Genomic DNA, 23397 nt, shown 5'->3' with positions numbered 1-23397 from the left:
AGCCAGTGTAGCTTTGTGAGGAGGCCACTAGACAATAGAATATAGAATTATTTCTTTTTTTTTTTTCAACCCAAAATCCATTTTTTGTCTCTGCTGTATTATCTCTCGCGATTTGAACACAGCTGGAAATCTAAGAAACTCTCTCCTGAAAATTCACCTCAAACGAATCCTATGATTTTATTGATGACAATCTTCAAATCTTTTTAAGATAATAAACATTTGGCGCCAGGTTGATAGTCTTGAAATATCCTCCTTAAGTTCTTTGTCAATACTGACAGATTAATGAAACTTAGAAAGTGATGAAACAGATGGGAGTGCAAACTCTTGTATTGGATCTACCTCCACTTCATGTCAAACTTCCCTATGAACTCATCCACAGCCATACTGGTTCTCACTCTGTTGCGTGCATAAGTGTGTTTATGTTACCTGTGTTTGTGCTCATCCTACAAGTGCCACTTTAGATGTTTACTTGACGTATGTTGCAATGTTATCCCTGTAATTTCTGTCTTAATGTGTTTCTGGTAATCATGATTAGGACTGATATCATATTCTGAGAATTATGCACAGCACCTTTTTTGTTGTTGTCATAGCTGAAAAAGAAAATGATAGGCCAAAGTTGATAATTTCATATTATTTGGGAGAGTATGCACTACACTTTAACTAGTACCTTACTCTTGAATATCTGTCAATAGGTTCACTAACTGTAGTTTTTCTGGAGCCCATTAATGAAAAAAAATGTGTAGTTTGGTAGCAGTATTTGGGGGGGGGGGGGGGTGCTTTGAATCATACCAAGCCAATTCAGTGCCCTTGCATCTCCCCCTCCACCCCTATCTCCTGCGAAACTGTTGAAAGGTAAATTGTTGCACTCCACTGTGAATGGGATAGGACACTATACTGAGTGTCCCAGGAGTAATCGTCAATATTCAGGGATATGACAGGAATAATAATTTGAAGCAAAATCGAATAATAATTTGAAGCAAAATCTTCGTATTCCGAATCAGTTCCTAGGTAGAGCACATTTAATGTACATTGTTATTTGTTTTCTGTATGATTCAATATATTGTAAGGTTTACACATGTACAACACTTGGTATACATTACAACATACTTTTGTAAAGTATCAATTCAAAAATACATATATTTCACACACTTTAAGTATTATCATACATGTCACATTACAGCTGTTGTACAGTTCACAATAAATGTTTGAATATCCCACCATCGGCTTCAGTGCATTTTGACACTCTTGGGAGAACGTGTTGTGTTGCTTGTCTGAGTGCCTCTGCATGTTCCCTAATAAGGGGAACAGCATCCATGATGCAACTAAGCAGTTCAACCAGTCCTGTGATTAGGATAAGTGTGGTTGAGATATTCCCTGAATCATGTGGCAAATTGTGGAGGGGCTCTGTCAAGCTGCTAGTACATTGCAGTCCTCCATGAGGCCAAATAAATGTCCTCTAGGTGTTAAACAAATGAATTTTCCAAAAAATGCAAGTAATTCTGTCCTGTAATTTACTCTTCTAAAATGATTGGACCTATCAATGCGTTACTTATCATGCTGCACCAAACATTGTTAAAAAAAAAAAAGACTTGGAAATTGGTTTTCACTGTAGCATGTGAATTTTCTATGACCATTGATGATTATTACATTTGTTGTTGATTCCATTCCAGGTAAATGTACCTTCTTCTGTGGATAGTAATTGTGCAGCATTGTCACCAATGTGAAGATTGTGGACATACTGTAGATGAAAGGGACACAAGTTTTCCACATGTATTATTCCCTATATGTATGTTTTAGAGAATTAATATGTGCAGAAAGTCACCATGTACTGGTAGTAGAACTATGCTGCACCATTTCAACAATGTTTTTCTGTTCCTGCATGGGTTGCTGAACTACACATTCACAAGGAAACTGGAAACTTGGGACAATACCTGTTTCACACAATGTGCTGAAAACTCTGGTAAACACTGTATGATCAGGAATTCGATGTGTTGGAAAGCACCAACAGTATTCTTCAACAGCATCAGGGCCAGTACTGTCGCAAAAGCTGTAAATATACATCATACCTGCTTATTCTTCATTATTGTAGATGCGTGGCAGTTTAGCTAGCATCTATACAAACACAGTCAATCAGTGTTTCTCTCTAATACACTCTCAGTTGATTGTACTAACTTCACTTACAACCCGTGATGGACAACTGTGCATTAATGGTTGAAAGACACCCAGAACAAAGTAGTTGATAGCAATGTGATAGGTTGGGCTAGAATAAAATGTCGAAGATGATGAGTGGGTAACACACATATGCATGCACCACTACCCCAAAAGCAAGTGTACATTAAAAATGTTCTATCTCAGAAACCAATTGGGATAAGGCATTTGTGAATGTCAAGTTTTTTGCTTCAGAAGATGATTCCTGTCATATCCCTGATTATTGACTATTCCTCATGAGACACCCTGTATATCCCATTCTTGCCACTGGGTTTTTACTATTTTCTGTTTATATTAATAATATTTGCAGCCATTTTCCTCAGTTGCTAATAATAACTTCAATTATAGTTTATCACAAAGAAAACTTCCATCTTTTGCAATGTGTTTCACCTATTCCTGTTAGGTATCTCAGTGGTCTATAATTCATATAGAATTACTTAATTATACAGATTTTGATGTGATATGTATAGTGACTCTTTATCAGTTTGTTTGGATCTAGCCATTTCTGTTTACTTCTCCGCGCATACCTATACTGTAGAAAACTGCACATGTTTGCATTGCTCATGGTCACATGCTGTAGAGCTGACTGATAGATTATGGGAACAGAATGAGGGAATCAGCTTTATAGCATGTGGCCAAGAGCACTGCAAACATGCACAGTTTTTTACAGTACATGTTAAGTGCAGAAAAGTATGACTGGAAAAAAATCTGTACCATGTGCGTTTAGCACATATGGAGCAGCAAAATGCTGGAAAACATGTTGCAAAAATGAATTAAATAAAAAACACAATCATATAGTTGCAAATAGAAATAGCTAGCTGTAAACAAACTGCCAAAGACTCACTACAAATCTCAGTCAGAATATGTATACCAGTAATTAAATAATTCTGTATGTATTATAGACCACTCAAGCTGCCAAACATGAATGGGCAAAATATTTGACACTCAAGAATATATTTCAGGCTGCAAAAAAACGTGGAAATTTTCTTACCTTAATATAAAACAAGAAGTTACTTTCTATTTGCTGATTCATCTGATTTATTTATATATGCGACAGTTTTATAGTGTTATCCATATCCTCCACATTGTTCGTTTACCTTCCACGGCATTATTTCTGTACTCTCTGGCTGTAAACCTCCTTCCAGTCTTGGATGACTACTTGTATGCCTTCTTGGCTCTTTAGAAGTATTATTGGTTCAGAGACAAAAAGCTTTGCTTATCAAGTGCATTCAGCATCAACTATCAGGATAAAAATCATGGACCGTGCACCTTAAATAATGTAGTTCCTGCTTTAGACGGATAAAACAGAGCAACTTAATATGACATAAGCTCATCAAGCAGCTGAAGAAGACTTCAGAGAAGTGTTGAGCGTGTCCAAGATGACTAGACTGTGGCCAAACAATAATAAATAGATGTAGGAAAAAGAAAATAAAGGAACATGTTGTTCACTGATCACTTTGTGTGTTCATCTTATGTACTAAATGTTGAATATTATTCAATAATTTTAACATTATACAGAATAGACCATACCACAGTATTCCTTCCATTCATGAAGTTGGTTTGTCACATTCTACCTACAAATATGTCATAGTTAACCAGCTATGGACAAATTAGGTACCAGTATATTTTACGTGAATAGTATTATCAAAATTCATGGTAATAAGTGAACTTCATCTTGCAACTTGTGCCCTAAATTGTGCATAAATATTTGTTATTTGATTATATTTCATGCATGAGACATGTTTCCTGCAGTAAATCTATCAATTCTGCATATACGTATGTTATTTTTACATTTTTTTGGAAGTTATATTTACTATGGACATTTATTACATTTTATCATTTGTGTATGTGTGCCCTACTTCCAGGAATTGGTGAACACACTGCTGAATACATCACACCAACCAGATATATCTGGTGCTGAGAGCAGTGGTCAGAGAAAATTAATGCTTGAAACTATGGATCAGATTTCAAAAAACCTTTCTCAGATAAATGATACCCTCAGCAAGAGGATAGGATGGGTGACAGAAGATCAGAATGCAGATCGAGTAAGTTAGTAATGAAAGAAGTTGATAATAGTAGTTGGTGCATAATCCAGTTGGATGAATGCCTTAATAATGCCTTGACAAGGCCAGTGATCATTGGTGGGTATGGAAATATTTATTGGACAAATAACACAATCTATTCAGTTAGATGTGTTAAAAATAATGGGCTTTGTATTAGAAACTTACACATTATGTGATCAGGTATTATGTGCTGCCTTTGTACTAACATAAATTTGTTGTAAACATTGGATCCATTTCTAAAGTTGTTCAGTCCTGGCTTCACTTGTACATATATCCAAAAATGGCTATAAAATCACATTTGTGTGTCTTTGTGTTGACATGGAATGAAAACAGAACCTCGAAGGGCATTCAGTTGCTGATGTTATTAACTTTTTGATGATTGCTATTGCTCTGACAATTTACTTTATCATGGTGGACTTGCACTGAGCATTGTCATCATTTCTGATATAGCTTTTAAACAATTTTATAAGTTTTGTATTTTCCCGCCACATGCTGATGGCTGGATAGTATGGTGGTCTGTCTTCATGCATGACGGCTGCCACTTGACAGTGGTGCAATAGCAGATATTGACCCAATAGTGGAAAATAAGCAACAATTATTGTCAGGGGCGAAAATGTTGTTATATCAGAATTTTTTTGTGACTGTGGTACTTGCCTGAAAAAAGTAATACTGTACTAAAACAATGGAAAGTCCAGATAGGAATATCAACAGTATTACGAAAACGATAGATTGCTACTAACTGTGAAGATGAAGATGACACGTTGAGCTGCAGACAGATACCACGAGAAGATAGATATACATTCAGCTTTCGGCAAGAGCCTTCTTCAGAAAATAAAGGAGAACTCACACACATTCACACAAGAAAGCACATCTCACATACACGTGACCACTATCTTTGGCCATTCCAGCCAGAATGCAACAGTCACGTTGAACAAAAGCAGCAATCTGGAGTGGGGTGGGAAAGGGGTAGGGATAGCTGAGTATGGATGGGGATAGAGTAACCTACTGTTCCCACATCCTCCACACAACAGTTTCTGCTCCCTCTGTCCTACACCTCCTCCCAGTTCACATCCCCTCACCCTCACTGTTCACCGATCTCTGCTGATGCACCCACCAGTCTGCCCCTCTCCTTTCCACTCACTGTTCCCTTCCACCCTCCCTCCCCCACAGCCTCTCAATACTGTGTCTAGCAGTCTTGCCCTGCTGCTACCCAGTCACTGCCTGCTCCACCAGACAGCACTATTATATCACTGCCCCCCTCCCCCCCCCCACCCCCCACCTCCCAACCCACCCATCCATACCCTGCTGTCCCTCTCCTTCCCTGCCCCTCTCTGGATTGCTATGTTTGTTCAATGCGACTGTTACATTCTGGCTGGAGTCGCCGGAGATGGTAGTCATGTGTACATTGGGTGTGCTTGCTTGTGCAAATATGTGGGTGTTTTCTTTTCTGCAGAAGACTTTGACTGAAAGCTAAATGTGTAACAGTCTTTTTGTTGTGCCTGTCTGCAATTCATTGTGTCATCTTTATGGTGGGTAGCACTGTATCCTTTTCGTAATATTCTCTTGTTGCAATAAAGCTATTGTTTATGTTTCTCTGCTAAAATAGTATTGAATACAGTTTTCCAAATACATGAAGAAATACTCTAGTTTGTACTGATTAGTATTAAAAAAATACAAAGAAGAAGACAATATTTACAGCTTTGTTTGTTTCTGATTTTTGCCTAAAGATTTGTCTACTTACAAATTTTTCTTTAGTTGTGACAAATCCTTGAACAGTTGGAGAAAAGTAGTTTCAACTCTAGGATAAATTTTATTGTCTGTACCTAACATGTAAGTTTCAACCATATATAAAATTTAAATCTCTGCTTGATTATTTTTGAGTGAAGTGCACTTTCATAGTTTATGCAGTCCACCCAAACAGATAAAATACAAACAAAATTACGAAACATCAAGAATATACTCTCTTTGTGGTGCAGTTTAATTGAATAACTGTAACTGTTTCATTGCTTGCATATTTGCATCTGGTTATTACTTATGTATTTTTCATGTTAAAAATTGCCTTGTAAAAAAATCGTGACTGTGGAAGTTGGTATTTTGTTTTCCAGACTAGTCTGGCAGATCTTCAAGACAAGAATCTTAATGTCCAAGCAAGAGTTACAACCCTTGAAGGAGAATGCAAAAAAATGGTCTCCCAAGAAGTTTTCAACGCTACAGCTGCCAATATTACAGAGATGGTATGAAGAGATGCTGTTTTACAAACGTACACACACACACACACACACACACACACACACACACACACACAGAGAGAGAGAGAGAGAGAGAGAGAGAGAGAGAGAGACGAAACTGTGTGCTGTGCATGTATCAAATATAGAACTGAAGATACTCTAAATTATTATTAGGTCTTGGAAGCAACCAGTGTGCAGTAATGAAAGCGTATGTGGTTACTGTGAATGTATAAAGTTATTTAAGATTTAGAAAGTTTTTCATTCTTTTGTGTTGATCATAACTGGAAGTGGTTTTGTGAATAAAATTACACAAACGTAAAAAAAAAAAAAAAAAAAAAAAAAAAAAAAAAAAAAAAAAAAAAAAAAAAAAAATATGACAAAAGCTGTAACAAACTGCATTGAATGCTAAATTGGTGTTAAGTGTGAATACAGAATACTTTAGCTAGCTTCACTTCAGTGGTAGGAAAAAAATACCATTCACATATGATATTTTGTTATGATAATATTTTTAATTATGTGAATTCAAATGGGCTAGCAACCATAAAGAAATATTCACATAGTTAATACAATTATCCCTTCTCCCATGCAATGAGATCATAATCTCTTTATTAACTGGTGCAGGTTATTCAGATGACACCACATGCTGTTGGATTGACTATTTCTATACAGGGTGTTAGAAAAAGGTACGGCCAAACTTTCAGGAAACATTCCTCACACACAAATAAAGAAAAGATGTTATGTGGACATGTGTACGGAAATGCTTAATTTCCATGTTAGAGCTCATTTTAGTTTCATAAGTATGTTCTTCCACCTACGCTCAGTGGCGCACGTTATCATGATTTCATATGGGATACTCTACCTGTGCTGCTAGAACATGTGCCTTTACAAGTATGACACAACATGTGGTTCATACACGATGGAACTCATGCACATTTCAGTCGAAGTATTCGTATGCTTCTCAACAACAGATTCGGTGACCAATGGATTGGTAGAGGCAGACCAACTCCATGGCCTCCATGCTCTCCTGACCTCAACCTTCTTGACTTTCATTTATGGGGGCATTTGAAAGCTCTTGTCTACGCAACCCCGGTACCAAATGTATGGACTCTTCTTGCTCGTATTGTGGATGGCTGTGATACAATACGCCATTCTCCAGGGGCTGCATCAGCGCATTAGGGATTCCATGCAACAGAGGGTGGATGCATGTATCCTCACTAACGGAGGACATTTTGAACATTTCCTGTAACAAAGTGTTTGAAGTCACACTGGTACGTTCTGTTGCTGTGTGTTTCCATTCCGTGATTAATGTGATTTGAAGAGAAGTAATAAAATGAGCTCTAACATGGAAAGTAAGCGTTTCCGGACACATGTCCACATAACATATTTTCTTTCTTTGTGTGTGAGGAATGTTTCCTGAAAGTTTGGCCATACCTTTTTGTAACACCCTGTATACCAAGTTGCTACTCAACAGACTCCCATTGAAAGTGTTTCATTTGTACTGTCATTGAACCCAATTTTTAAAACCATTTTTAAAAATATTTGGTACACACTGCTGTACCCATTTCCTCACGGCCATTTTCTACATCTATGTTTGTACTCTGCAAACAACAATGAGGTGCTTGGCAGATGGTACATTTCATTGTACCAGCTATTAGGTTTTCTTCCCATTCCATTCACTTATGGATTGTGGGAAGGATGATTATTTGAATGCCTCTGTATGTGAAGTAATTATTCTAATCTTATCCTCATGACCACTATGTGAGTGATACCTAGGGTATTGTAGGAGAGATAAAAAACCTACTCACCGAGCAGCGGCAGAACACACACATAAAAGATGGTTGTAATTGGCAAGCTTTCAGATTCAGTGGCTCCTTCTTCATATGGAAGGGTTGAAGGGGGAGGAAGAGGGGTGAAGGAAAAGGACTGGAAAGGTCTAGGAAAAGGGGTAGATTTTGGGAAAGTTGCCCAGATCCATGGGTCAGAGAAAACTTACTGTATGGGATGATAAGGAAAGAGTCTTTCCTTCTTTCCCGTCATTTATAATAATTTATTAATAATATTCTCATAGCAAAATATCATATGTGAATGGTATTTTTTTCCTGCCTCTGAAGTGAAACTAGCTAAAGTACTCTGTATTCACACTTAACATAAATTTAGCATTCAATGCAGTTTGTTGCAGCTTTTGTCACTTTTTCTAACATTTGAATAATTTTATTCACAAAACCACTTCCAGTTATGATCAGCATAAAAAATGAAAAAGACTCTTTCCCTCTCATTCCATACGGTAAGTCTCCCCTGACTAACAGTTGTGGGTGACTTTCCCTACTTTTTCTAGACTTCTCCAGTCCTTTTCATTCACCCCTCTTCCTTCCCCTTCAACCCTTCTGCCTGAAGACGGAGCCACTGGCTCCGAAAGTTTGCCATTTACAACCATATTTTATGTGTGTGTGTTCTGCCGCCACTTGGTGAGTAGGTTTTTTATCCATCCAATTAACTAGTTTTATCAATCATGGATTGTTTTCATTGTTATATTAGCCTATTGTATTGTAGTATATTCCTAGAGTCATCATTTAAAGCCAGTTCTTAAAACTTTTCAATAGACTTTCTCAGGGTAGTTTACATCTATCTTCAAGAGTCTTCCTGTTCAGTTCCTTCAGTGTCCTGTGTATACATTCAACGCCCGTATCAGTCCTATTCGATACGGGTCGCACATGTTTGGCCCATATTCTAGAAATGGCTGTACAAGTGATTTGTTAGCAATCCCCTTTGTAGACTGATTGCAGTTCCCCAGTATTCTGCCAATAAAGTGAGGTCTACCACCTGCTTTACACACAACTGAGCCAGTGTGAACGTTCCATTTCATATTCCTACAAAGTGTTACACCCAGGTATTTGTATGGCTGATTCACAGTGACTCATTGATATTATTTATGGTCATAGGATACTATTTTTGTTTTGCCAAGTGCACAGTTCTATATTTATGAATGTTTATGGCAAGTTGCTAGTCTCGGCACCACTTTGAAATCTTATCAAGATCTGATACATCATCTGTGTCATCAGATTGTTGACTCCCAAAACTTCTCTCCATTCTACCAAACAGTGAGAGGAGGCCTGATCCAGACAAATGATGGATGGACCATCCTAATGTGTCTACCATTGATCTGTTGCCAAAGAGGTGTGCAGCCACAAATCGTCAGTGGTGTATTTGAATCTGAATCACTTCCAGATTCATGTTCACCTTCTTTCTCCTAATGGCTTCACTAATATTGTGGTGTCTCATTGTACCTGTTTTTAATGGTATGTTGATGACCCAGAGAAATAAAGAACAATGTGGAATTTCGTGTTGAATTTCATTTTTGAAATCTTCGTGGGTTATCCGCCAAGTCGTGTTGTGAAAATGTTGCGACAGCATGATGTTACAACTTGGTTGATAATCCGAGAAGATTTCATAAATGATGCCTAAGATTTAAGTGAGTTTGAACATAGTATTATTGTCAGTGCACTAGCAATGAGTCACAACATCTCCGAGTTAGTGATGAAGTGGGGACTCTTCTGTACGACCATTTTACGAGTGTACTGTGAACATCAAATCTCCGATATCGTTGCAACCGGAAAAAGATCTTGCAAGAACAGGAACAACAACGACTGAAGACTGCTCAGCATGACAGAAGCGCAACCCTCCCACCGATTGCTGCACATTTCAATACTGGGCCATCCTGAAGTGTTAGTGTGCGAACCATTCAACAAAACATCATCGATATGGGCCTTTGGAGCTGAATGCCAACTCGTGTACCCTTGATGACTGCACAGCACAAAGCTGTACACCTCGCCTGGGTCTGTCAAAACTGACATTGGACTGTTGATGACTGGAAACATATTGCCTGGTCAGACGAGTCTCATTTCAAATTGTATCGAGCGAATGGAGACAACTTCATGAATCCATGGACCCGGCATGTCAGCAGGGGACTGTTCAACCTGGTGTAGGTTCTATAATTGTGTGGGGTGCATGCAGTTAGATTGATATGGGATCCCTGATATGTCTAGATACGGCTCTGTCAGGTGACACATGGTTTGTGCTTTTGCTTTTGTTTATTTGAGAAAGCTGCTGGCCAGCTGATGTGGTGTCAGCCTGCCTCTACTGTGAGCAACTGTAGAGACCAAATGATCAAAAGCAAGTTTTGACAATCTGAGATTACAGCACCAAATTTGTGCAAGAATGGACATGTGAAAGTTGTATTTTCTTTTGTATTTCAGCTTGTAATTACTCATAAGCAGTGCTCAGAAGCTAGTCAAGCTGAATAGCCTGCTGTACGCTCTTTTTTTTTTTTTTGCGCCTGTGTAGGAATTTTCCCTTTTGTATAGTTGCATCACACACTTATAGGAGTTGTGTTATAATGTAAACGAATGATCCAAATGGAAAAAAGTGTTACAGTGCTTCATCAGGTTATCACAAATGATGGAATAAGGGAGAAAAAGCAGTGCTATGAAAAAGGGATTTATATTGTTGCCCTTTGTGCCATTCATTAAACCAACACTGTCAAAGGAGTCAGAAGGGTGTGGAGATGACATTTAGGCTTCCTTAATTGATAGTGAGGAGGATCAGGATTCTCAGAAATGAAGATACATCATTCGTTAGACAGTTACACTTAAAATTGATGCAGGCTTTTGTGGTCTAGGTACTTAAGAACAACCCTCTCACCCAAAAATTAGTCCCATTTTTCAAAATTTTGCAGATGTTGGAAGCAACAAAGACATTTAATGGTATGCAAGAAAGATATTTAATCACAGAATTCAATACAGGTCTGGGCAAGACTGATAAATCAGCAATAACAGAGTAGGTTGAAATTAGACAAGTTGTGGGCCATAGTGCTAAATCAAACAATCAGTGCCAATTCTTTCCCACTAGAAGCTCCATAACATACATCTGCGTGACTCCGTGATCTTAGACAGCAGTCTGATGATGTCATGAAGTGAACATTGCATGGATACGTTTAAACAGTTTGGCTTGCTGAACTTGTTCAAGATTGAAATTACTTTCTGTGGTGCTAAAGCCTCTGATGATGTCTCCAGCATTGAAAGACAAAACATTAGGCAGAGAATCGTGCTTTGGAACATTACCTAATGCCCATAAAACAAATATCATCAATAAAGGACACTATTTAGAAACATTTGTTGCATCAGTGGTACAGAAATGGAACCGCGTCGATCAAGAGAGAGATGGCAGTAAGGGTGACATTTGCATTGAGGAGGAGTGCACACAGAAAAGTGAGAATGAATATTAAAGTAACAGTGACAGTGATGAAATCATTCCAGAACTGAACATGTTTTAATGGCTTTGTAGTGGAAAAAAGGGCTTCAGGAACTTACAGGTAGAAAAAACTATTACATGAGGACCTGAGCAAACACCAAAAATACATGTGTGAGACTGAGGAAGTAATCAACCTTTGACTTCAAATGTGTCTGAGCATGTCTTAAAAAAAAATTCAAAAAGATGTTGGCCTGTTTGGAGCAAAGAAAAGCAAATATTGTACTACTGTGCTCATTGATTGTTTTCACAACTCATGGATATCTCTTAAGTCTGGTTTGATTCTAGGCTATGGCTGGGATTTATCAACAGGTTGGAAAAGCTAAGAGAAGAAGTGAGCTGACATGAAAGTAGTGCTGAACATAAAACTTTGTACTTGGAAAGGCGCAAATTAGAAAATATGCTAAATTGTAGTTCAGCAATAGAACAAAACATTATAAGAGAAGAACAATACTGAACTGAAGTACTGCACCACATAGTATAAGCAATTTATTTTCTCTTGGAAAGAGGTTTAGCTTCGAGAAGTGATAGGGCCTTAGTTGGAGAGCCTCAAAATGTCTGTTTTTCTTTTCGGGTTTCTTAGAGCTTTTGGTGAAGTTTGATTCACTTATGGAAGAACAATTAAGAAATGTTAATGCATCACAAAAAGGAGGAAAAGGCATGGTTCGTTATCTACCACTTGATGTTCAGAATGAATTTATTGAAATCACTGGAGACTTTTTTTGGCAGAGTATTTTAACATAGGCAAAATTTAATAAATATTTTTATGTTATGGTAGATGCAACTCCCAGTGAAGCCCAAACAGAGAAGAAGGTGTTAACACTGCAGTACGTGGCCCTTGAAGAAAATCAGTACAGAAATAGAGAGCATTTTCTCGACTTTGTTGACTGTGACCAGAAGACTGGTCAGTCAATCACTAAATTTATTTATGATGAACTGAAGCAGTAAAGCTTACAACTTCCAGACTTGGGGACAGAGTTATGACATTGGGAGCTATATGAGTGGCATCTATTAGGGAGCTCAAGCACATGTATTAAAAGAAATTCATTGGCAATTTTCACCTTGCATTGCTTATTCATTAAATCTTAGCGGTGTCCGTGCTGCTGAGAGTTGCGTGGACATAATCACATTTCTCAAAATGTCAGAAATGTGATGGTCTGTGCAGATAGGTGCCATTTGCTCATTTGCTAAACATTTGTCAGGATTATGAAGAGTGGTTGCACTTGTTTTTAAATTTAATATGACTGTGGAGGCATATACCAAACTAAAGGATATTTGGAAGTATTTGCAAACATTTCAATATTTCTTGCTGTCTTCAATGTGGTACAAAGTTCTCATATGTGATATGAAGTGTTTATTGCAGCAAACATATGTAGCATTGTGCTTCAAGTGTGGGAAGTTACAGTAAATGGTGAAAGTGTCAGTATTAAGTGTCCCAAGGAAGACTTAAAGGAATTGAGAAATAGTTGCAATACTATTTATGCAAAAAGCTGCAATGTAGTAGGTGATATTGGAATATCACCTGACTTGTGTGGGACAGACAGACTGTGTTTACAATGTGTCTCCTGCTGATTATGACATAGAGCTTGGAGTGCTGTGTAATTAAAACGATAGATTCTAGCAAGTTGCAAGTATGCAAAATGAAGTTTCTGTGATCAGCTGTGCATAAGGCTAGAAGAGATAAAATTAAGATTGAAGACATCAGAAGAGAGATGAGAGTGGATCTGTCAATCACTTAGAGACTGAGTTGTGCATGACTCAAGTGGTCTGGACATGCGAAGAGGATGAAGAATAACCACCTGCCAAAACAATACTTGGGTATAAATGTGTAGGGTAAAAGACCAAAAGGATGACCCAGAAAAAGATGGCTGGATCAAATAAAGGAAGATCAGAAGTCTAGAGGAGAACATTGGGAAATAATATCAAGACAAGAAGTATATCAAGATAGAGCAAAATGGAGGCAAATAGTTGATGATCATCTAAACTGGCTCACTGGAAGGTGATGATGATGATAGTGATGATAAGCAGCTGACTTGATTGTATGATTTCTGGCATAGAAAAACAGAAAGGAGAAAGTAAGTGTTGTAGAGATGAAATGCCAGAAGAAGATTTAAACCTGAGCCCGGAGGATGGGTATAAATTAAATGTTTTCATTGTTACTCTTAGTGCAGCTGTACAAAATATAAATATAAGGCCTGCTGCCATAGAAAACATTTTTTTTTCTTCTTCATGTTCTGCCTTACGGCAGGTCTTGTCATGGGAGAAGACTCGTCAGAGAGGTCCATCGCATGAGCGTCTAGGGAAGAGATTCCAGTGGTGGTTCCCCATTGCCTTCCACTGATGAGGATGAAATGATAATGAGGACAGCACAACACCCAGTCCCTGAGTGGAGAAAATCTCCGACCCAGCCGGGAATCAAACCCGGGACCCTTGGCATGACATTCCACCGCACTGACCACTGAGCTGTCGGAGTGGACATAGACAACATTATGGACACATTTGATATCTTCTGGAACTACATCAGTCTAGGTGATTCTGCACTATCAAAGTGTGTAGAAAACGTGGCATCATTGTACAGTGTTGATGTTAATAAGCAGGATTTGAAAGAAGAAACTTTGCACTGAAAAAGGAATCATGCAGCTAATTTTGAGCCTGAGCCACTTTCCCCTCTGTGCCTCCGCAATGCTCTTGATAACCACAGTTTTAATGATGTATTTCCAAATATAATGGTAGATTTATAGATTTCTGGTCTTTGCTCATTACTGTTGTTGGAGCAGTGCAGTCATTCACCATTCTTGAAAGAGTTAAGAACTGTTTCTGAACTACAATGGGGCAAGAGCAGGTTTCTTGTGTTAGCTATGATCACAATAGAGTCAGTGTTAGCCGGCTAGTTAGATTATACAGGATTATAAAACAGTTCACATCTAAAACAAGCAGAAAGAATGTATAATTTTGTAAAATAATGAATTTATGTTAACTGCGAGCATTAAATAGGTTTCCAAAAAAAGGCATTGTTTGATTTTTTTGCATTAAAATTTTATGCCTTCATCCAAAAAGCCAAAGGTTAAATAAAAAATTTGCGAGAGGGGCATAAGAACACTTACCCAAAAATCCTAGAACTTGCACATACAGATCCATTCCCTGAAATGTCCTTTTGATTCCGCACAACTCGCAAAGTCAGGGGTGAATACTTTTCTCCTCTGGATCTCTCTAGTGGAGCGTTCTTCCTTCACATTTCCCCACCCATTTCTTCTCTTTTTCAGTCTCCCTGTGGACTAGAAATAAATCAAAGATTACATTCCTTGCCCTCTCCAGTTTCAACCCTTACCTGCCTGTTTTCCAGAAACTTCTCATCACCAGCCTTCCATGGCCATCCTCACAATGATAATTGTGTTTCACTTATTACTTTTGTTTCATCTGACATTTGAATTAGTACTTGACTGAATAGAGCTGGAATATGTGACATTTATGATGACTGGGGATCCAGGAACTGCATCACAAGCCAGAAGATACTGCAGTTGATTTTGTAGCTAACGTGACTGCTAGGCAGTGCAGCAAATTATAGTTTATATTCAGTTCTCCTATTCCTGATAATGAGCTGAGACTGTAGTAAATAAATATGAAAATCTACCTTTAATCACACTTCTGTTCGGAAGCATGTGCAAGATGGGGCACATGTGATGTCAACTCCCCTCCCTCGCTTCAACCCTAAACCGTTTCATTCATTACAGATTTTTCATACACTTGAGCTAAACCTCTTGTTTAGCCAGTTGTAGCACTGTATTAGCTTAGCTCCTGTTCCATAACACATTTTGAAACTGACCAACTCATTTATGTCAAAAATTAAAAATGGAAATTTTAGTCGTGCTGCCTCCACCCTCCCCCCCCCCCCCCCCCCTCCTCCTTTTCCCAAATAAATTTCTGTGTACACCCATACCTATGTTTTATTCTTAAAGCCTCAAGCTTCAGAATTATGCAAAGACAGTAAAATTGCAATTGTATCTGACTGTGGATTTTCCTTTCAACTTTTATGAATATTTCTTATAGCAGTTGCTGTTGTTTGATATGTGTAGCTTCATTCTTGGCGTGATTAGTCATCACTCTTTCTCTCAACTTGTGATTAATTTATTTTCATTTTCTTCTTATTCATTCTGTCATAATTTATTCCTCTCTCTTGATTTATCACTGTGTTTTTATCTATCAACAGCATAATAGTCATTCTTGGCTTTTACACTGGATCAATAGCATCCAGTGATACATATTAGTGTGTGTGTGTGTGTGAGTGTGTGTGTGTGTGTGTGTGTGTGTGTATACAGTCTATATGGACTTTCAGAAAAAGTGACTGAAATATTTCATGGAAACTAATAATTGCATAAGTGCAGTTTGTCACAGTTTGGTGCTCTGTTTCTAGTGACAACAGGTAGAGTTCATTCGTTATAGTTGGCTGATGATAAAGCTTTTAAAAACAAAAGTTTAAACAAGATATTATCCAATTTTGACTGGTAGCAGTTTGTTTGAGACAGCATTATTAATTTTAACAAACAGTCTCAGTAAAAAATATAAAAAATGAAGCTATAGAGAATTACTGGGATTAATGTCTAGACTGGTATTAAATCACAACACTGTGTGTATAACTTATTTTATCTAGAATGAACCACCAAATTTGCACTAATGCAATATATTTAAATCATGCTCATGTGCTTGGTTTTTGTTTTATGGTAGTTATATTTCTTTTCTTCCATCTGCCCATTTTATTTCTGTAAGTGAATACAGTCAGATGAATAATGTCATTGTTTTAAGGCACAAATGATTATTTAAATATTCTTCAAATTCATCAGGTAATCAACACAGAGAAGCATATCCATGATTTGGATGTGCGACTTTCGCAGCTACAAATTCAAGGATCAGAGCTGGCTACCAATAATAGCAAACTTGCAAAGTCCCTGGAAACTCTGCGTCAGACTATTCTGCCACTCATAGATGTGCCTGCATCACCATCACCAACAGGTAGATTCAAATAAGGATGTGAACTGAGCTATATTAACTAATTTAAGGGAACTATGTAAATAAAGCCATTTCAAGTTGCTAAAATATGACATTTTCAGTGATTGCTTTATTCTCTTATGCTATGCGTCATGGTGAAAAAGAGGTGTGTTTCAAGCAAAATGGAATAATGACTTATGTTTTATATACCTTAAAGGTTGATATGTAATTGCCAAAATACAGTCGTTACATATTTCATGTTGAAAATTTGATCTACAAGATAACATTCAAAAGCTCCAGAAATATATTAGTCAAAATGATTGCATCTTATTTGATCTTATTTTGCACCATCACTTTCAAAGTAAGCAGCTTGGAAGAGAATACACTATTTCTGCCACTTCTGAAATGCATCCCGGAAACCTTTGTTCATAATGGCATTTAATAACCTCTGTGACTCTGCTGGAATCTTCTCCACCCTTTCAAATCTTCTCCTCTTCAACTTGATTTCCATCTTGGAGAAAAGAAAGAGCTTACATGGATCTACAGCCTATGAGTAAGTCAGATGGGAAACAAGTGTCATCTTGTTTTTAATCAAAAATTTCTGAATGATGTGGGCCATATGTGTTGATGAATTGTCATTATGGAGGGCAGTCTTTTGTATGCCACTTCTATAGACATTTTCTCATCATGTCCTCCCTCAAACATTGTAGAACATCAAGATAGAAGTGTTTGTTGACAGTTTTTGAACATGCATAAAAATCAACTTGGACATTATGTTACTTTTGACATGTCAAACTTCTTTGGACAAGGTGAATAAGGACTCTTCCGTTCCGACAATTGTTGCCTTGTTCTCTCCAAGTGGCATGAGCAACATAAGTGGTTGCATGATGGTCACTGTGCCTGTGATGGAAATGGAAGATATGTAAGGGTAGAAATGTGACTATTCTGCTTGGGAATCAGGACAAAAGAAGGCACTTCCTACATATGACTGATTAGTTATTTCAAAGCTGCCAGTATTTTAATCGTATCAGGCCACTACATATGCTTGATTGTCATGAATATATTGTTAATGTTTAGAGCTCTGCATTTCAGGAGCAGATGAATGTTACATGAGCTGAATAGCTGAGAGAAAGGATTTTGAAAGCACTGGTTTCAGAGCACATCTTTCCTCACCTATTTTCTCTAAATGCATGTGCACTGGTGTGAAAAACTTATGGACAAAAGTAACCTTTACATGATGTGTCACTGCCAAGGAGCACAGCTTGATAAAACTTGGACCATACATAGAAAGAATTGCTATGGTATAGTACAGAAGGTACCTGAAAGAAATATGCAGTAAGATGAACAGAAATCACACTTTTGTTCGAAGACAGTGGACTGATTTCACTGTGATTTGTGATGGTCCCTTGGACATTACAAAATGTGGGACATGGTTCTTAATGGGTGTTTGCTGATCACAGACAGCAATGCATGCTCTGCAACTCGCTCCCATGCTGGCTACAAGGTTGATAAAGAGCTCTTGCGATAGGATGTTTCATTCCTCCACTAGCATCGTTGACAACTGTTGGATGGTCATTCATGCATGTGGATGTGCTGCTATATTTCTTCCATGTATCCCACATGTGCTCGATATCAGTCTGGGGTACGGCCAGGCCAGTCCATTCTCTGAATGCCCCCTCTTTCCAAGAACTCACCTGCACTGTTTGATGCAGTCATCCATAAAAATGAAGTCAGGGATAAATGCACACCCTTGAAAAGATACACATGGAGGAGGAGTACAGTGCCACCATTATGTTGACTGGTGAGTGTACTGGGTTCATAATTTTGGAGTTCAGTCTGCCCATGCATCACTATGCCTCCCCATACCATAATGCCTGGACCACCAAAACAGTCCTGTTTGACAATGTTCGAAGATGCATTGTGTGTTCTCACATCTCACCATGTGTAGATAAATAATGCACCCAGGAATATTGTAAAATGAGGTTGTTTTGGGGGTCCAAGTGTTGCGTTGTGGGGAGGCATAATGTTGCATGGGCATATTGAGCCCCATATCTTTGAAAAAGGTACATTCGTCAGTCGATGTTACTATTGCATTCTACTTCTCTTCCATGTGCTTCTTTTTGGTTGCACTTTTGACACTGACTTCATTTTTGTGGATTATAAAGTGCGATAGCATCAAACAGTGCAGGGGGAGGAGTTCTTGGAATGAGAGGGTATTCTGCACTGGCCTGCTCATTCCCCCAACTTAGATCCCATTGAGCATGTGGGGGACACATTGGGGAGACGTACTGCATCATGTCCACTTGCACCAACAAGCATCCAGCATTTATCAACAGCGCTAGCAGGATGGAAAGCCCTACCACAGTAACTCCTTACAAACTGTGTGACTAGCATGGGAGAACATTGTAGAGCCTGCACTGCTGTCTGTTGTGATCACAAATCCTATTAAGAACCAGGTGCCATCTTGTGCAGTGTCCAGGGGACTATTATAAATTGTGGTGACTTCAGTGTAGTTTTTGTCTTTGATTCAAAGTGTCAGTTCTGTTAATCTCATTGGGAAATCCTCTCTGTTATCTTCTATACTGTACTGTACTATAGTAGTTATTTCTATGTACGATTGAGCAAAGTGGCACAGTGGTTAGCACACTGGAGTCACATTTGGGAGGATGATGGTTCAAGTCTCCATTTGACCATCCAGATTCAGATTTTCCTTGAGTTCCCTAATCGCTTCATGCGTACTCTTGGTCACTCCCTTTATGATTCTTTTGTAATATGAGCACATGGTCCATTTTCAATGACCACACTGCCAATAGGACGTTGAACTCCAATCTTCCTTCCTTTCCTATGCACAGTCCAAGTTTCATTGAGCTATGTTACTCGCCAATGCAACATCATGTGAAAGTTACCTTCATCCTTAAATTCTACACACCTATATGTAATGCATCTGTATTTGGTTGTTTATTTCTGGGTGGAATGTTTATGCTGCTACTGTGAGGAAGTAATGACTGAATTTGGTGGACAGTGCTTTGAAAGTATCATCATTTTTGCCAGAGTTATATTATGAGGGCTGTCTTGTTAAATAATGTCCACACAGCTCTACCCTTAATCTTAGAGTGTTTATTTTTTGAGCACAGTACATGAGTTCCACTTTCTGAATGATGTGGTATAGCATTCAACAGTACTGGTGGTAACAGAGTTTCAAAACTCTATTATTGCTTGTTTTTGGATTAAATAGAGTTCTCATTTCCTAGTATAAGATTCCTTAATCCCTGGAGCTGTTCATCCCTTTTCCTTGATTCTGTTCAATTTTGGCATTATTTGCTATAGGGGAAAACAAGACTTAAAGTGCTGCAGGAATATGTTTAAGAAATAATTGAGTTTTCCATCAACTTTGTCTGCTTTAAAAATTTTCCTGCAGCATCTTCATGTAATTTCCCTCTAAACACTGTTATTGAGTTATTGTTCATTATCCTGTGGTACAACACTTCTCTTCTATGACCTGATCAGTATGTGTAGTTGTGGACACTTAATCATCATGATCTGATAAACCATTTTCAGTAGCTACTGCACTATGTGCTTCAGTTCTCATAGAGAATATTACTGTGCAAAATAATCCAAAGTTGGACATATACAACTCTAGGTGACCTATCTCAGTTTTGCTTGACAGAAAATCAACATTTAAGTCTCCACAAACATTGATTCTCAAGTTAAGTTTGCATAACAATATTAAAACTATTTCTAGCTGCTTTATGAAGCTTACTACACTTTCTGCAGGTGGCCTGTAAACTGTCAGTACTACAAACTTGTGTGTTCCAGTATCCATTATAGAGGCACAGCATTCAAAAAGCTATTCAAGGGGACATTTGTTAATCAGGAGGGCCTGCAAATTAAATCAATTTTCTTTACATATAAAGCTACTGCCTCTTTCTTTGTATTATTTCTACAGCAGTATGACATGGGGTGGGGTGGGGTGAAGCATCTAGAGCTGCCTATGTGCTAGGGGTGCAGGTAGATGGGGCAGGTGGTAGACCGCTGGGCACTTCATTTCATAGACTAGGACATGAGACGCAAATTGGGCTATTGGGTGTGTGTGGGGTGGGGTGGGGTGAGGGGGTGGGGGGGGGGGACATACCTTATGTTTAGGCCAGGAAGGTTACAGGAGCAAAGGATGTGCTGCAAGGATAGCTATCATCTATGCAGCTCTAAAAAAACTGGCGGTGGTGCAGAAGATCTAGATGGCACAGGTTGTGAAGCATGGTTGCCATACCAATGTAAAACACTGTGCAGTGGCTTCAGCAGAGCTGGCATATAATATGGCTGATTTCACAGGTGCCCCGGCCTCTGATGGGGTAGGATAAGCCTGTGATGGAATTGGAGTAGACAGTGCTGGGTGGATGGGTTGGACAGGCCTTACGTCTGGGCCCTCCACAGGAATTGGGGGTGGGAGTGGCATAGGGATGGACTAGGATGTTGTGGAGGTTCATCCTCCTCACAGATGAAGGTTCCACCACTGTTGTGATGAACTGGAGTGACCATCTGGCAGAGGGCCTCCACCAATAGTCCAACACCTCCACCTACAAGCTCTGCCAAAGTGACATCATCCCAGAAGTCCAACATAACCTTCAGTCCCTGCTAGAATCCTTAGATCCTTCCCAAAACCTCTCCCCTGAAACCATCTCCCTACTCACCCCAACAGCAGCTCGCACACTCACCTTCCATGTGCTCCCCAAAATCCACAAACCTGATAATCCTGGGTGCCCCATTGTGGTTGGTTACAGTACCCCCACTGAGGAATCTCAGCCCTTGTTCATCAATGTCTCCAACCAATTGCCCAAAACCTAGACACCCACATTAAAGATATCAACCATTTCCTGCACTAGCTATCCACCATTCCCACACCCTTCCCTCCTGAATCCCTAATCGTCACTATTGATGCAGCCTCCCCATACACCAATATCCCTCATGCCCAAGGCCTTGCAGAAATATGCTGCCTTTCCCAATGCCCTGCAGATTCCAAATCCACCATTTCATTCCTCGCACACCTAACCAACTACATCCAAACCCATAACTGCTTCACCTCTGAAGGGGAGGTGGTTGTTGTTGTGGTCTTCAGTCCTGAGACTGGTTTGATGCAGCTCTCCATGCTACTCTATCTTGTGCAAGCTTCTTCATCTCTCAGTACCTACTGCAACCTACATCCTTATGAATCTGCTTAGTGTATTCATCTCTTGGTCTCCCTCTGCAATTTTTACACTCCACGCTACCCTCCAATACTAAATTTGTTATCCCTTGATGCCTCAGAACATGTCCTACCAATCGGTCCCTTCTTCTCGTCAAGTTGTGCCACAAACTCCTTTTCTCCCCAATTCTATTCAAAACCTCCTCATTAGTTATGTGATCTACCCATCTAATCTTCTGCATTCTTCTGTAGCACCACATGTCGAAGGCATCTATTCTCTTCCTGTCCAAACTATTTATCATCCATGTTTCACTTCCATACATGGCTACACTCCATACGAACACTTTCAGAAATGAATTCCTGATACTTAAATCTATACTCGATGTTAACAAATTTCTCTTCTTCAGAAATGCCTTCCTTGCCACTGCCAGCCTACATTTTATATCCCCCTACTTCGACCATCATCAGTTATTTTGCTCCCCAAATAGCCAAACTCCTTTACTACTTTAAGTGTCTCATTTTCTAATCTAATTCCCTCAGCATCACCCGACTTAATTCGACTACATTCCATTATCCTCGTTTTGCTTTTGTTGATGTTCATCTTCTATCCTCCTTTCAAGACACTGTCCATTCCGTTCAACTGCTCTTCCAAGTCCATTGCTGTCTCTGACAGAATTACAATGTCTTCGGCGAACCTCAAAGTTTTTATTTCTTCTCCATGGATTTTAATACCTACTCCGAATTTTTCTTTTGTTTCCTTTACTGCTTGCTCCATATACAGATTGAATAACATTGGGGAGAGGCTACAACCCTGTCTCACTCCCTTCCCAACCACTGCTTCCCTTTCATGCCCCTCGACTCTTATAACTGCCATCTGGTTTCTGTACAAATTGTAAATAGCCTTTCGCTCCCTGTATTTTACCCTTGCCACCTTCAGAATTTGAAAGAGAGTATTCCAGTCAACATTGTCAAAAGCTTTCTCTAAGTCTACAAATTCAAGAAACGTAGGTTTGCCTTTCCTTAATCTTTCTTCTAAGATAAGTCGTAAGGTCAGTATTGCCTCACGTGTTCCAATATTTCTACGGAATCCAAACTGATCTTCCCCGAGGTCGGCTTCTACTAGTTTTTCCATTCATCTGTAAAGAATTAGTGTTAGTATTTTGCAGCCGTGACTTATTTAGCTGATTGTTCGGTAATTTTCACATCTGTCAACACCTGCTTTCTTTGGGATTGGAATTATTCTATTCTTCTTGAAGTCTGAGGGTATTTCGCCTGTCTCATATATCTTGCTCACCAGATGGTAGAGTTTTGTCAGGACTGGCTCTCCCAAGGCTGTCAGTAGTTCTAATGGAATGTTGTCTACTCCCGGGGCCTTGTTTCGACTCAGGTCTTTCAGTGCTCTGTCAAACTCTTCACGCAGTATCATATCTTC

General features: G+C 38.9%; 1 protein-coding gene across 1 annotated transcript in view; it reads left to right on the top strand.

Moving 5' to 3' along the window:
- LOC124612239 overlaps nt 1–23397 on the top strand; it is a 234963-nt gene that overhangs the window by 187116 nt on the left and 24450 nt on the right. Inside the window, exons 5-7 of the mRNA XM_047140314.1 lie at nt 4074–4253; nt 6377–6505; nt 16642–16810. Of these exons, the coding sequence (XP_046996270.1) occupies nt 4074–4253; nt 6377–6505; nt 16642–16810 (478 nt within the window). The remainder of the gene's footprint in view (nt 1–4073; nt 4254–6376; nt 6506–16641; nt 16811–23397) is intronic.

The sequence above is a fragment of the Schistocerca americana genome, chromosome 4, assembly GCF_021461395.2.
Source record: "Schistocerca americana isolate TAMUIC-IGC-003095 chromosome 4, iqSchAmer2.1, whole genome shotgun sequence".
Lineage (NCBI taxonomy): Eukaryota > Metazoa > Arthropoda > Insecta > Orthoptera > Acrididae > Schistocerca > Schistocerca americana.
This window is presented reverse-complemented; position numbering and strand designations above follow the sequence as displayed.